Source organism: Phycomyces blakesleeanus, assembly GCF_001638985.1.
Source record: "Phycomyces blakesleeanus NRRL 1555(-) unplaced genomic scaffold PHYBLscaffold_1, whole genome shotgun sequence".
NCBI classification, from domain to species: Eukaryota; Fungi; Mucoromycota; class Mucoromycetes; order Mucorales; family Phycomycetaceae; genus Phycomyces; species Phycomyces blakesleeanus.
This window is the reverse complement of record NW_017265134.1, coordinates 1,284,132-1,297,537: the sequence shown is the minus strand read 5'-3', so window position 1 is coordinate 1,297,537 and position 13,406 is coordinate 1,284,132. Positions and strand designations below refer to the sequence as shown.

Below are 13,406 nucleotides of genomic sequence, written 5' to 3'. Positions count from 1 at the left end.
AAAAAAGAACTCCCAAGAAGTATCATACTTGATTGTTGTATTGTATTGTATTGTATTGTATTGTATTTTATTTTTATTGTATTGTATTGTATTGTATTGCACTGTTTTGTTTTGTTTTGATTTGTTTTGTAAATATTTATCAACAATACACGCCATTTGTTCACTGTATTTCCCCCCTTTTTTTCTTAACCGTCAGACAACCCGTTGAAGAAAAAAGCATATACACACTTCTTTAAGAAGTTCAACTGCCCAAATAAAAATCAAGAAAGGCAGACAAAGAGAAAAATAAGAACCTTTATTAAAACATACACGAAAAAAAAACAATGACAGAAAAGAAATATAAAATAAAATGAAGAGAAATATGTATATATGTATACTTTACAGACAAAAAATAATAATGAAAAATGAAATAAAATAAAACTCAAGTACTGTCATTGCCATGAGTAAAAACATGTAAGACCCAGTCCAATGTGTCAGACCCTGTGTTCCATCGTACACCAAAAACATTTGGAGTAGAGTTTGAGCTATTTATTGAGTTTTGTGCTCGTATCTCTGCGATTGTCCTTAGATGAGGGTGCCGATAAGCTGTCGTCTGTCGATGGTCAACATACGCTGGAGATCGTGTTTCAGATAATGGAACATTAGAACTGGACAGCGCACGTGATACGGCTTCTCCGGATTTAGGATATCTCTTGGCTGTGAGCGTGGTCCGTCTTTCAAGACATCTTAGGATGCTTTCTGTCAACGGATCATGATGCCGTCGAATGCATTGGTACTCACGGCCCACACGCTCAACCTCACTGCTCAGTTTTTGATGATGACATGGACTTATTAAGCATTTTTCTTCTTCCATGCATTGTTGTCGTTGCAAAAGTAACTTTTGCTGAGTTCGTGTAATGGTTGGCCGGGCATGATTCGAATGAGGCTTGGTGCGTACCGGACTCAGAGTCTCGGAGCGACGGGCTACAAACTGAGATCTCAGAGGCTCTTGACGCTCTGGGCGCTCTTGACGCTCTGGGCGCTCTGGCAAGGGCTTTGATACTTCTTGGGGAGCTGTAGGAGATTGAGCTGTCTTTACCACAAGGGTAGACGCAACGGCATTAAATATCTGTTCCACAGGCGCAGCAAGAGTCATGTGTGACAAGACTATCGGGTTGGTGCGGTGTGATGTCTTCTCATGGACATCCCCCAAGTCTTTCCTTTCCAGTGGTGTGCTAGTACTATATTTTTCAAATGGGAGACCTTTTCTAGTCGTCTTTTCTGCATCAACTGATTTTGGTGCTGAATAAGGAGTCAGGGTTGCTAAACTTTTTTTATCGAATGGCAAGCGTCGTAAAGACCGTTGTGATTGCGATCTTCGCATGGTTGGCCGGGGTTCGTCCGGCTCAAAGTCTGCCTCACTATCTGTGTGGGCAACATTGGTTCTGGCAATAGGAGCTAGCTTTGCAACGTGTACTCGGCTAGTTGATCTTCGCTTGACATGATGTCGCATGGGCTTCTTGAGTGTAGCCGGAGAGGTTGGAGGTGGAGAATGATGGACGGATGGCGTGTCATCACCAACGACAAATTTTGTCTTCTTGCTGTCTTTGACCTCCAGAGCTTCTCTTTGATTAAGTTCTACCATGAAAAAATGTTGTTGTTGTTATGAGTAAACGAAAGAAATGATGGTAATAATAATAATAATAAAAACAAAAACGTGCCTTGAGATTCCTGTTTGAAACCACAGAACAACTTGAAGTCCCGCTGGACACACTCGATCTGGGTTGTGTGGTTGTAAATGCAATAGGGATTACATCTTAAATTCGTCTTGAACTCGTACTTGGCTTTTTTTAAATATAGGTCAGTTTCTTACGGATCATTGGTAGAAGATGATATCCATAAAGTCCAATAAAAACACTCTCTTATACTTAATCTTGGTTTTTATTCTTGTAGCAGCTTTATTATGCCTACCTCATTCATACTCTTTAGTTGAAGTACAAAAGTGAAATTTCAGGCTGCGAATACATAAATCGGCATTATGGAATCGTCTTTTATTTTATCTCAGCACAATATTACACTTGGAGCGTCATTTTCTTATAATAAATGTCAGCATTTCTCATTGACTTTTTTCATTTCATTTTATTTTATTTTATTAGACCCAGTACTATATATTAATATATGAAGCTGTACAAGTGCACTGACCATTTCTAATACGTATTTTATAGTTTGTTCCAATACAAGCTGTGGTCTCACAGAAAAGGCTGGCCCAGAGAATACAAAGTCAGATCAAAAGAAATAAATAAATAAATAATGCTATCTGCACACTTGGTACAGCACCCTTTCTTTTTTGTAATTGGGAAAATACCCATTTTCTTTACAATACTATTATTATTATTGTCATTATTAACCAAATGTGGTCTGAACAACCCATACATCTGCAAAAATTACTAAAAATGATCAAAATTCCTTGTGCTTAATTTTTTTATTTTGAACTTTTATAAAATTAAAAGGCAAAAAGATTATAATCATGTATAAAGCCATCAGTGTCGTCCCAATAGAAGTACTGTGCTTCCAGTCTCAATTTACTGAATATTTGAAAACTCCACCCACTTTTTTTTTTCAAAAAAAAAAAAGATTGGCCAATTGCATGAAGTTAAATTTCCCAGTAATAAAAATTAATTTGCCCGGCTTTTACAAATGATTTGACCAAACTTGTGGTTTAAAAAAAATGCTATAACTCTTGTAAGAAGAGTTTTAAGTGCTATTAAGACATAGGTAACAGCTCTTAAGAGAGAAGACGGATTGAAGAATTATTAACGTATATCAATAAAGAATAAGTATTGAAAGTGGGCACCAGACTGATAGCTGTCAACGTATACTATATTATTATTTAGAATTATGGTAATAAAGTAATTGCGTTTCGGATGGGAATGTGCGCTTTGTACAAGGTGTTTAACAGTATCGATGTCTGAAAATTATATTAATGCACTACACATTAACTTTAAAATAGTCTATTATGCTTAATATATCTAAAAAGCTATTTTGTAGAGATACTTAATGACATGATAAAAGTAAGTCTACAATAAATCAATCTAATTTATAATGAGTACAGCGTACGAAACAGTAGTAAAGCTTTTGTATATCTGTTTACCGTTATTCAAAAAGTCTTTTTAAAGTCGTATTTTGATAAATGTATATTGTATTCTGTCAAACCAAGTTGACCTCAACACTGACTGCCAATTAATTATATACTATCTGTCTTTTTTTAAAAAGAAAAAACAAAGAAAAAGAAAGGATTTCACTAGCTTATTGGGCACCGCTGCATGAATCAAGATATATCCCGCTAAAAACCAGTGCCACAACTGTTATTCTTGGATTAACAGACAGAATTTTACGCGAGTGTTTCTTGCCAACGATAAATAAATACCCAAATAAGAATGAGTATAGCTAAAGATTGTCACATATTATCATAATGTTTAGTATCATACACAAGCTTTATATAAGATTACATTATATAACTACTTTTGGAGGGGTTTTTTTTTTGCAATCAAAGTAAAAGAGTTCAATTTTATCTCTGGTAAGCTTACATAAGATTAATTGAGGGTTGTTGATATAGACAGGTCTGTATTTAATCGAAATAATTTCCATTCTGGAGTGATATCTTTTTTTTTATGATAAACCTAATCTACCACTCTTTTATCATAATGTGCTGTTATTCACAAAAGCGGTTTTCTTTTTATATCAGTAACCAAGGTAATTAATGCTTTTAATAGTTTTATATTAAAAACACCTTTATGTTTGTATACAAGATCAATTTTATATAATATTTATTGTCCCAGAAAAGTTACATTTCTGTTTCATTTTTCTTAAAAAAAAAGTAGCTTTGAATATGTATATTATGGGTAATATTTATAAGAAGTATACTAAGGTATGTTTCTTGTTTACGCATTGTCAAGGACAATTATTTCATCGCCTTCAGAGATACCATAAAACTTCAAGTCTCTCATGTCATCCGAGATATCCATAACCATGGCACCTTTTCCGTCGTAGTCATTGTGTAAAAGAAAGATAGACTGTCGCTCTGCTGGTATTTGTAATAATTTCTGAATTACTCGGCGAGCATTTCGGACCAGCATGGTTAACAATACTCGCTTTTCAATAGATTTGACAGGAGCCGGAAGGACTTTTTGATCCGTGATAGCCAAAAGTTCTTCAGATGAAATGGAGTATCTGGAGAATTTGACACCTAAGGTATTTTTTGCAAGTGTATAAATAATTAGATATTAATTTATATTACATTGAATATTACTAAATACTAAATGAGAAAACCACATACCAACAAGCCTGTCCTTTAGTTTTTTACCAAAACCATCAGCAAATGCTTTGCCCCCAAGATCTGGCTCACCATGAACTTATACAATTAAAAGTAAATTAGCAATTATCCACAAGGTCTACTAAAGAACATACTTTCGCAGAGCTCTTTATAACGAGGATGAATAGCAGCAATTTCATCATGGGTCTTTCCATCCTTTACACAATTCTTCAAATAGAAGCGTTCCATATCACTCTTCTCCCTTCCAGTCATCTATTTCCATCGTGTTAGTCCCATTTATATTGATTAAGCTACAGTAAAATAAACAGAGGGCAGTCTTACTGTATTTCCATTGATCATAGCAAGGCCTCCTACTCTTCCGACCACTTGGAAGAACACATCCTCAACATCCATATCTAATATAAAACGATTAGTATTCTTATTCTTATTATATCATTCATTTAGAAAAGGAACCATTAATCGGTAGCCTATAAGCTTATTATCAATCTTACCGTTAAATATAGGATTTCTATTGCAACGTAGCCTGGTTAGAGAATGAAAGCTATTTAATGAGTTTACGCTTTCCCAGTTGTTCATCAGGTTCGAATCAATCCGAAGGAAATCCAATTTCATAAATTGTTCAGAAGAGCAAGGCTTGATATTGGAGAATTTGTTTTCGTTCAAGAATAAGATCTCCAAGCTAACAAGTTCATATATATATATATACGGTATCAATACATAATCTAAGTATCTCTTCTTCTAATATAGCTCACTCACCTTGGAAGATTACCCAAGTTAGTAATAACTTCATCCCAATCCTCAAGTTCATTTAATTCCAGATTGAGCCACTTTAACTTTTGGAATATGGGTTTTTGTGTATTTTCTTTTCCGCTAAGACTAGTAATCTTGTTATTTCCGACCTGGAGATCTTCTATGCTAGCAATCAGAGGCTCTAGACGTAAGATATCTTCCCAAGAGATCCCAGAGTTGTTAAGTCCCAAGGTAGTTAAGTTTGCAAAAGGCGATTGGGATCCACGGTAAAGAGAATGGATATCGGTAGGTAAAGGAGCAAGTCGAGAATTGCTAAATATATATATATATATATATTATTTAGATTGTTAGTGTCATGGTACATTGTACATTCATATAAAGCTGGTTACTTTAAACGTAGTAAACGAAGTTCAGATAGCTGAGATATGATATCGGCAATCGTATCCCAATCTTTGATTAGATTGCGAGAAAGATCAACATCTTCAATGGCTTTAAAACATGTATACAAAATTAAAGAAAGAAAAAGACCGGTTAGTATTAAGATGAATATGTATGTTACTGCGACTATACTTCTCAATTATTATTATTATTATTTACCAAGTTTATATTTGTTGATATCTCCAGGTTCTCCAGCAGCAGAGATGCATAATTCTGCTAGACCTACTACGGTAAGATTATTAAATTCACTGCATTATAAGAGTGTGCATACATATATATATATATATATAATTAGATATATAATTAGATATAAAATATCGAGAATTAGCTTATTGATCGTGCAAATAATTCATATCAAATATATTAATATATTAAAAATTAATAATTAAGGTACCTTTGGGTACGCTGAATTTTATCGAATCCAACTGTTTCAACTTCAATGCTTTTATTGCCACCCAGATATATGAACCCAACATCCTCTTCATGGACATAAGCTCCTTTCCCAGTAGTAGGGTCTAGGTATTTATCCTTCATAGCTTCCATAAATGTTGTTCCTGTGATTACTTTTTCTGGGTGGTAACGAATAAAGGAACCCGCAGTTGGAGAGCTGTCAACACACACACACATACACAAATATAAAGATACGTCCACATGTCTTAGAAAACCTTTCTTATTTATTTTTTTAATATATATATATACTCTTTATCTCTTTCCTTTCTTATTGGTAACTACTAATAAGAAATAATAATGATAATAATAATAATAAAGGTGCTTGCCTGCACTCAAAGTAGCGGATCCCCCCATGGCTACCATCATGCTTTCCTCGGGCGGGATCATCCCACTCTACTCCCAGCCATTCTCCTGATGATTTTGCAACAGTGCCAATGTAACGAATGGTAGCGCGATCGAGCTTAACTTGGATTCGATCGCCTACCTTTACGGTTTCAGGGATTTTTTGTAAAGACATTAAGAATTGTATATAAAAGTATCCAGCCCCCCAATAATAATAAAAAAATAATTGATAATTCAGCCCTGATTTCACATAATATCTTGTTAGAGGCACAATGCACTATTGAGGTGTATATAGCGTGAGAGCTATATACACTTTTTCTTTTTCTTTCAAAATAAAAATAAAAATTTTAGACGTCACCCAAACTGACACAAAGACAAGTTACTTTTATGTCAGTGTGTGATTCAGTCGGGAAAAAGAAATAAAGAAAAGAAATGTGAACATACGATGTTTTAGACTCAGGTTAGATCAATCAGATACTGTGAAGGTAAGTGTGAACTCTCTTTGTTTCTCTACTATTTTGTTTTGTATTATATTTTATTATACACAACGTTTAAGCGATACGATTTGTTATGTTTAGTCTTTGTCTCAAATAAATTATTCTTTAAGTATTTAAAGATGATTATCCCGGATAAAGATATAATCAATTGAAAAGCAAGCTTTATGTATATATATATATTTATTTATTTGTTTCAAAGTTAATTGGAATGAATTGAAACAAGATTAAAAGGAGAGAAGGATGTTCATATCATATGTGGTTTAAAGATAATACTAAACCTGAATATAGAAGATGTATAATTGTATATAAAAACAATTAGCCAACCAAAAACACACTATAATTTATTGTATATATATATATAAAAAAAAGAAGCGATTGGAATTGATCCGGAGTCAGTAACGGTTACAAAAAAAAACCAATACTTAGGATCAGTAGAAAAACTAAATTATGAATTGACTTGGTCTAGAAATTAATCTTACCGTCTTTACCTATCATAAATATTCAGTCAACTTGTATTTGTATATATTGTTTTATAATGACAGCTATCTATCGTACAAGACTAGTTATATAGACATAATTTTTTTTTTGCCTATTTTCCTTTTGGTCTGTGCATGGTTATGTTCATTTGAACTTTTCTGCATTTCAAAGCCTACAACTAATTTATATACTATATTATAAAACACACACACACACACACAAAAAGCTTTAGCGCAAATTATTTTGGAAGATATATAACCCACCCATATGATTGAACAGTATTTGCTTAAAGAAGTTCAAAAATAAAACAAGTAAAGAATATAAACAGTTTTTGTTTTGTTTTGCACGTATTATATTATTTTTTCTTTATTGAAATCTTTGGCTTTGACTAGGTCGTATAAGAGAGATTATGCCCAACTATTTAAAGTGACACCGAAAAAAGGGAGGTAGGGTTTAAGGGATTTTTTTAAAAAAAATGAAGAGATGATATTGAGATGATGATGTTTGCTGTTTGTTTTTTTTTATCTTTGGTTTAGTTCTTGAAGAAACGAACATCACCATCGTCTTCAACAAATCTGCACTGAGACCATGAGTTGATCAATGCCTGAGGAATAGGAGTAGGGTCGTAGTGGTAGTGCTTTCCAAGAGCCTTCTTGATGTGCTCGGTGGCCTCCTCACCGTGGTAGTGGGGCATGGTAGAGAAAAAGTGGTGGGCAACGTGGGTGTCCGAGATGTGGTGGTGGAAGTGGTTCAAGATGAAGCCGTAAGAGCGATCGATAGTCAAGGCAGCACCGCGCTGGAAGTTCCAGGCTTTGGCGCTGTAATGGGGAAGGGTAGGGTCGGTGTGCTGGAGGTAGGTGATAAGCACGAGCCAGCCGTTGACAAAGAAGTAAGGGATAACGTAGTACTTGACCACAGCCATGGAGCCATAGACCTGGCCGGCATACACCAAACCGCTGATGACAGCAAGAATGCCTGCAGTGGACTGCATGACTTCCGAATACTGGTCCTTCTCAAAGATGTAGCAGTTGGGGTTGAAGTGGGAAACCCAGCCGGTCTTGCCAGGCTGACCGGTAACATCGACCAAAAGATAGTAAATCCATCCGAACGACAACATCTTGAAGATGCCGAGCAACATGGCAATAGGAGACTCGTCAAAAGCAGTGTGGGGTCCATCGTGTTCGGGGTCCTCATCGCGAGGAGGGAGACCACGTTCAGAGCGAGTCTTGGGGACAAAGACCTATATAATAGAATTGTTTTGACATGTAAACAACACTTGCGATAACTTATCGAAACATGAAAGTTTAAAAAGAAAATGACATTTACCATATCTCTGGTCAAATGACCAGTTGCCTTGTGGTGCTTGGAGTGAGAGAACTTCCATGAGTAGTAAGGAACAAGCAAAAGACTGTGGAGAACCATTCCAGCGCCATCGTTAATAGCCTAATAATAATATTATTTTTTAAAAAAAAATTATTTCCATGGTTACGTTTGCGTTAGTTTGAAAATTTTCGAATTGATTGCCATGATAACAAAATAATAAATAGTAGTAATAAGATTTGGTATAAATCAAAAATTACAGCTTGATTTCATCTTATTTTACTATAAAAACAAAGCTATGGTAATATTTGATCCTATAAAGCAAAAAAAAAAAAAAAAAAAAACTTGTTTCTTTTTCTTTTTTTTACCTTTGAGGGACTGAAGGCTTGATGGCCACACTCATGGCCAATGACCCAAAGACCAGTACCAACAACACCCTGGGCAACCCAGTAGGCAGACCAGAGGAGGTAACGAAGAGGAGTGGATGACAAGGTGTCGATCCAGCTTGCACCATATGCCAGTAATCCAATGAAGAAGAAATCGTGAAGGACAAAGGTGAATGAACGGAAGGTATCACGACGGAAACAGTGGGCCGGGATAGCGTCACGGATTTCCTTGATTGTGAATTCTGGGACCTCCCATCCTTTAGCGATGGCCTCGTCAAGGACAAGTGGTGTCTGCGCTGCCTCGGAACTGTTCTTCTGTGCCATTGTTGGTTGTTGTTGTTTTTTTTTTCAAATCAAGAAAAATGTAGACAACGGCAAAGAGTAGGGAAGAAAAAGGGAAAGATTAAAAAAATTGTTGAGCTGAAGCTGCATTTATAAGACCAATTAAAAAAAAAAGGAGGGGTAGGGAAGGATGACCAATAGAAGGCTATTTTACATTACGGAGCGGTAAATAAAATATGATCCCCAAATGTTGAACATCAAAGCGTCCTTTCAAGCTGTCTTGTTTATTTTCTTTTGGTACGAGTCGTACTTCTGCTGGTCCCTCTACCAGTAGTTGTTCTTCTACCTGACCGCTGTCTTCCGGACATAGGCTCAGGTGTTACTTCAGACTTGCGCACACCACGCGAGCTTCTTTTCGATTTCCCTATAAAACAAATAAAAAAAGTAAACAAAATGAAACTCCATAAAACAAATATGTTTTAGATTCTACCTTCTTCAGGCTCAGGTGTAGAGGCTGCTGATTCGGCCACAGACACTGCTGGAGATTCTTCTCGTTTACTGGTCCTTGTTCTCTTTGCTGGAGGAGAAGAAGGTTCATCGTAGGTTGACTGGTCATCTTGGCGGTGTTCAGATATCAATTGTTCATAATCATCTAGAGGCAGTGAAAATTCGTTCACCATTTCTCCCCTCTTTTCGTCATCTTCTTCTTCCTCTTCTTCATCCTCTTCCTCCTATGTATTGACATTTAGTATGATATCATCAAAAGTAACAAAAGGGCTTTACCAACTCATCCAAGGCTTCCATGCCATAATAGTCACTAAGCCGTTCCCATATCTCCTTGATAGTACATGGCACTTGACTCTGTTGATTAAATAATCTTCGTACACTCATAATCCTAAAGTGTTTATGCATCCCTATATTTACTTTGAGCCAAAAATGACCTTATTTTATATATATATTAAGCTTTTGCATAAAATACATACCAACTGGCTTGCACCGTGCAATAGCATTCAGGAGAGCTAATTCCATTGTAGCATCCCATTCTTTGCTAGTCTGTGTATTTTGGCTGCTATTTATATTTTCTGTCTCTGTCCATTCTGCTGTGGCTGGGACAGTAGGTAATGGCTGTTCTTGTGCTTCAATCTTGATGTTCTCCATGACTTGCATTAACTTCACGCCGACCTTTTGCCTTGTGATAAAACCTCTAAATGTGTTGAGCGGTCACATTCGGAGGTAATTGAAAACAAGTCTTTCTTTTTTTTTTGTATATTTAATGTCCGGAAAAAAGAAACCGAATATGTACCATTCATTTTTCGTTGCCACGTCTTAAAATGATATTTTTCTGCTTACTATGTGTGAGTGAAGTGTTTGGAACACAGTTAAAAAAAAAAAAAAAGAAAGAATAAAGTGTGTTGGACCAGCATTTGATTTTAAAAGGCAGATTCCATGACTCTGGATTCATACTGCTGAGTAGTAACCCGGGGTTCAGGTACTTCTTGTGAAGTTTTCTTTTTTTTTTTTTAATGTTTTAACACAAGAGATAGTAAAAAAAAAATTAACTACCAAATAGCGAGCAAGATTAACCAATAGAAATTTATGCACCTTGAGATTTGGCATTAAGAAATATTTTATTATTTATCTATTTATTTTTTTAAAAGAAAAATGCCTTGTGGGATCAATCGATACCCTGTCTATTGTGTAACTTTTATAGTACAACAAGCTTCATAGGATCTATTGTCAAACTTTGATCTTTTGTATTTTCATATGCTTATACTAAGAGGGGAGTTTTCATGAGGCTAAAAAAAACTGTGAGCCCCAAGACTGGAATACCACAGGACCTTGCTGGTGTAAGTGTTTTTGCCTTTTATTCTTTAGTTAGAATAAAGCTATATACATATATATATATATAAGTTATTTAAAACTAAACAGATCGAACTACATGGACATAAATCAATTGAAATCTTTGCCAACAAAGGGACGATATCAAATAGAATAAATAAATTAATAGCCGACGAAGATTTCTGCCCATCTTCTTGGCTAAATATGATTTGGTGGTACAGTAATCATAACGCCAGTAAACAATATATATATATATATATGTGTGTTATACCAAAAATGCAGTTATTTATATAAAATACAAACGACCATTTTTGTCTCTTCTTTGAAAAGCTACAAGGAAGAGACTTTTACTGAATATAAAAAAAAACTATGCTGTTAACCGAAAAGACAATCATGCCCGTCCCATCTAGAAACATTAATTAATATTAACTGTAGCTCTCAGGGATTATAACATGAGCCGATTTCTGATGATTTTAATACAATAATATTAATGCAAAAAAAAAGTATTTGTGTTCTTGCCAAAGAAGCAAACAAACGAATGAATTAAAAGGACATAATGGTTATTACAGCAATGAAATATAGCACAATCGTTCCTGGGCTACCACAGCAGAATAAAATGGTTTCAATATTGCAAACTCTGTTAGATTTTAACTAGTAGTAAAAAAAAAATACCATAAGTTGCGGCACAAAAATTAGGCAAAGAGGCTCGAAATAAAAATAATAAAAAACACAAGGTTCATCTCATAAACTTTAATAATGATCATCCTCAACAAAAACTCGAGCTCAAGCTCAAGCTCGAACCAGTGGTACCAGTTGCTTCACTTACTCAAAGAAGATAGCAGGAAAAGGCCCCCAAAAAAAGCACTTTTGTTTATTTTCGTGCAAGGTCATTTAAAGCTTCCCTTCATATGATTGTACTTCTGCATCACATTCTCTTTAATCTCGCATGAATCTCTTCTTGTGTATTTCCAGCCGTTTAAAAAGAAAAAGAAAAGGCTGATTTCAAACTGCTGTAATCTTTGCAAGATTTGAAAGAAGAAAAATATTCATTACTATGCCACAATCATAACGCACTTTCTTTTTTCTTAAATAAAAAGTCAAAAGCTCGGTATAGTGATATTTAATGCTTTCTGATTTATCTTTCTTTTTATTGGATATTGATAAGGAAGAATACAAAAACAATATACATTGTCAGTATTTTTTAAAGAAGTACATATATCTTTGAAAAATGAATGATTACTAATCCCACTCCCTTTATTTTCTCTTGTTTTCTTTGGTTAAATGTCAATATTTACAGTCTTTTGTTGACTATCTAAACCCCTAACCAATCTTCAGACTGAATTTGATTAGAATTTTAGCTCATATCACTATAGTCTAAAAAAAAACTCATGGTTTTTATCATATAAATTATAGAGATATTACCTATTATTTTAACATCATAATAGAAATCATGGTTTCTACTTGTATATACCTTGTCAAAATAAATAAATACAGGTATTATTGGTGTTATTATTATCTTGATAATCTCTCTGTGCCAAGCGATTACTAGACCTCTCAACGCACAGTGATATTGGTTTGTTGGGGTGCATACCTTTACAATGTCGACCATTTAAATAGCATCATCGTTTGTGGTGGAAATAGTAATATAATCATTTCTGAATCTAGTGATATATCCGTCAATGTTTGTCTGTTGTTGGTCAAACAAGCACTGAACGGAACTGACTAACGCTTTACAAAACTTTCATCTTTTTTGAGGTGCATGCCCTGAGAAAAAGTTGGCATCAAATATGGAGTTTTTGGTGCAAATAGCCCACTTAATTAATAAACTTTTTTTTTGGAATGTAAAAATAATACAGCTTGACCAATATTAAAGCAATCAATGTCAAATGGCTTTTAAACGATGGATATTAATGTGCTCCATCATGTTACATAAAAAAAAGCACTTTATGTAACCAGTTTTTAGGTATAATTGATTCTTCTCATTTAATTTGCCTTTATGATAAAAAATGATCCTTCTTAGTAAGCAATTCTTCATTTCAGTGGTAAATTCAATAATCTTCGACATACAAATACCTGGTTGAATATATATGTCTGGATTTTTGGTAGCTATAATACTAGCACCTTGGCGTACATTAATATCTTATAAATCAATATAACCAACCACCAGACGATCCGAACATCGTTACAAACCCCAATTGACCCACAAGCTATACCAACCTCCAAATGATCCGGGCGCAGTTGCAACTTTCAATTGACTCAAAGGATATACCAACCTCCAAACGATCCGGGCGCAGTTGCAACCTTCAATTGACT

At 34.8% G+C, this 13,406-nt stretch overlaps 3 protein-coding genes across 3 annotated transcripts; all 3 read right to left on the bottom strand.

The window, feature by feature from the left end:
• Positions 1-276: 276 nt before the first annotated feature.
• Positions 277-1,624, bottom strand: PHYBLDRAFT_184399 (hypothetical protein; the record flags this gene model as incomplete). The annotated part of the gene is made up of 1 exon (XM_018438927.1): positions 277-1,624. The coding sequence occupies one exon, from the start codon at positions 1,622-1,624 to the stop codon at positions 422-424; it is 1,203 nt and encodes a 400-aa protein (XP_018298705.1). The 3' UTR covers positions 277-421.
• Positions 1,625-3,786: 2,162 nt separating this feature from the next.
• PHYBLDRAFT_178699 (hypothetical protein) lies at positions 3,787-6,494 on the bottom strand. Its single transcript, XM_018438029.1, has 10 exons — positions 6,277-6,494; positions 5,895-6,107; positions 5,660-5,748; positions 5,452-5,551; positions 5,069-5,374; positions 4,804-4,991; positions 4,634-4,707; positions 4,447-4,564; positions 4,316-4,390; positions 3,787-4,225 (listed from the first exon to the last, which is right to left on the bottom strand). The coding sequence occupies exons 1-10, from the start codon at positions 6,465-6,467 to the stop codon at positions 3,921-3,923; spliced, it is 1,659 nt and encodes a 552-aa protein (XP_018298704.1). The 5' UTR covers positions 6,468-6,494; the 3' UTR covers positions 3,787-3,920.
• Positions 6,495-7,601: 1,107 nt separating this feature from the next.
• PHYBLDRAFT_120546 (hypothetical protein) lies at positions 7,602-9,838 on the bottom strand. The gene is made up of 4 exons (XM_018428749.1): positions 9,745-9,838; positions 8,955-9,678; positions 8,593-8,709; positions 7,602-8,506 (listed from the first exon to the last, which is right to left on the bottom strand). The coding sequence occupies exons 2-4, from the start codon at positions 9,294-9,296 to the stop codon at positions 7,799-7,801; spliced, it is 1,167 nt and encodes a 388-aa protein (XP_018298703.1). The 5' UTR covers positions 9,297-9,678; positions 9,745-9,838; the 3' UTR covers positions 7,602-7,798.
• Between the last annotated feature and the right edge of the window lie 3,568 nt (positions 9,839-13,406).

Excerpts from the sequence above, each read along its gene's own strand:
- PHYBLDRAFT_120546 (XM_018428749.1), bottom strand. The coding sequence starts at position 9,296 with ATGGCACAGAAGAACAGTTCCGAGGCAGCGCAGACACCACTTGTCCTT. Across the intron at positions 8,710-8,954 it reads AAGCCTTCAGTCCCTCAAAG|GCTATTAACGATGGCGCTGG; the intron begins GTAAAAAAAAGA and ends TATTATTATTAG. Across the intron at positions 8,507-8,592 it reads GTCATTTGACCAGAGATATG|GTCTTTGTCCCCAAGACTCG; the intron begins GTAAATGTCATT and ends TCTATTATATAG.
- PHYBLDRAFT_178699 (XM_018438029.1), bottom strand. The coding sequence starts at position 6,467 with ATGTCTTTACAAAAAATCCCTGAAACCGTAAAGGTAGGCGATCGAATC. Across the intron at positions 4,708-4,803 it reads TAGAAATCCTATATTTAACG|ATATGGATGTTGAGGATGTG; the intron begins GTAAGATTGATA and ends GTTTTATATTAG. Across the intron at positions 4,391-4,446 it reads TTATAAAGAGCTCTGCGAAA|TTCATGGTGAGCCAGATCTT; the intron begins GTATGTTCTTTA and ends TAATTGTATAAG.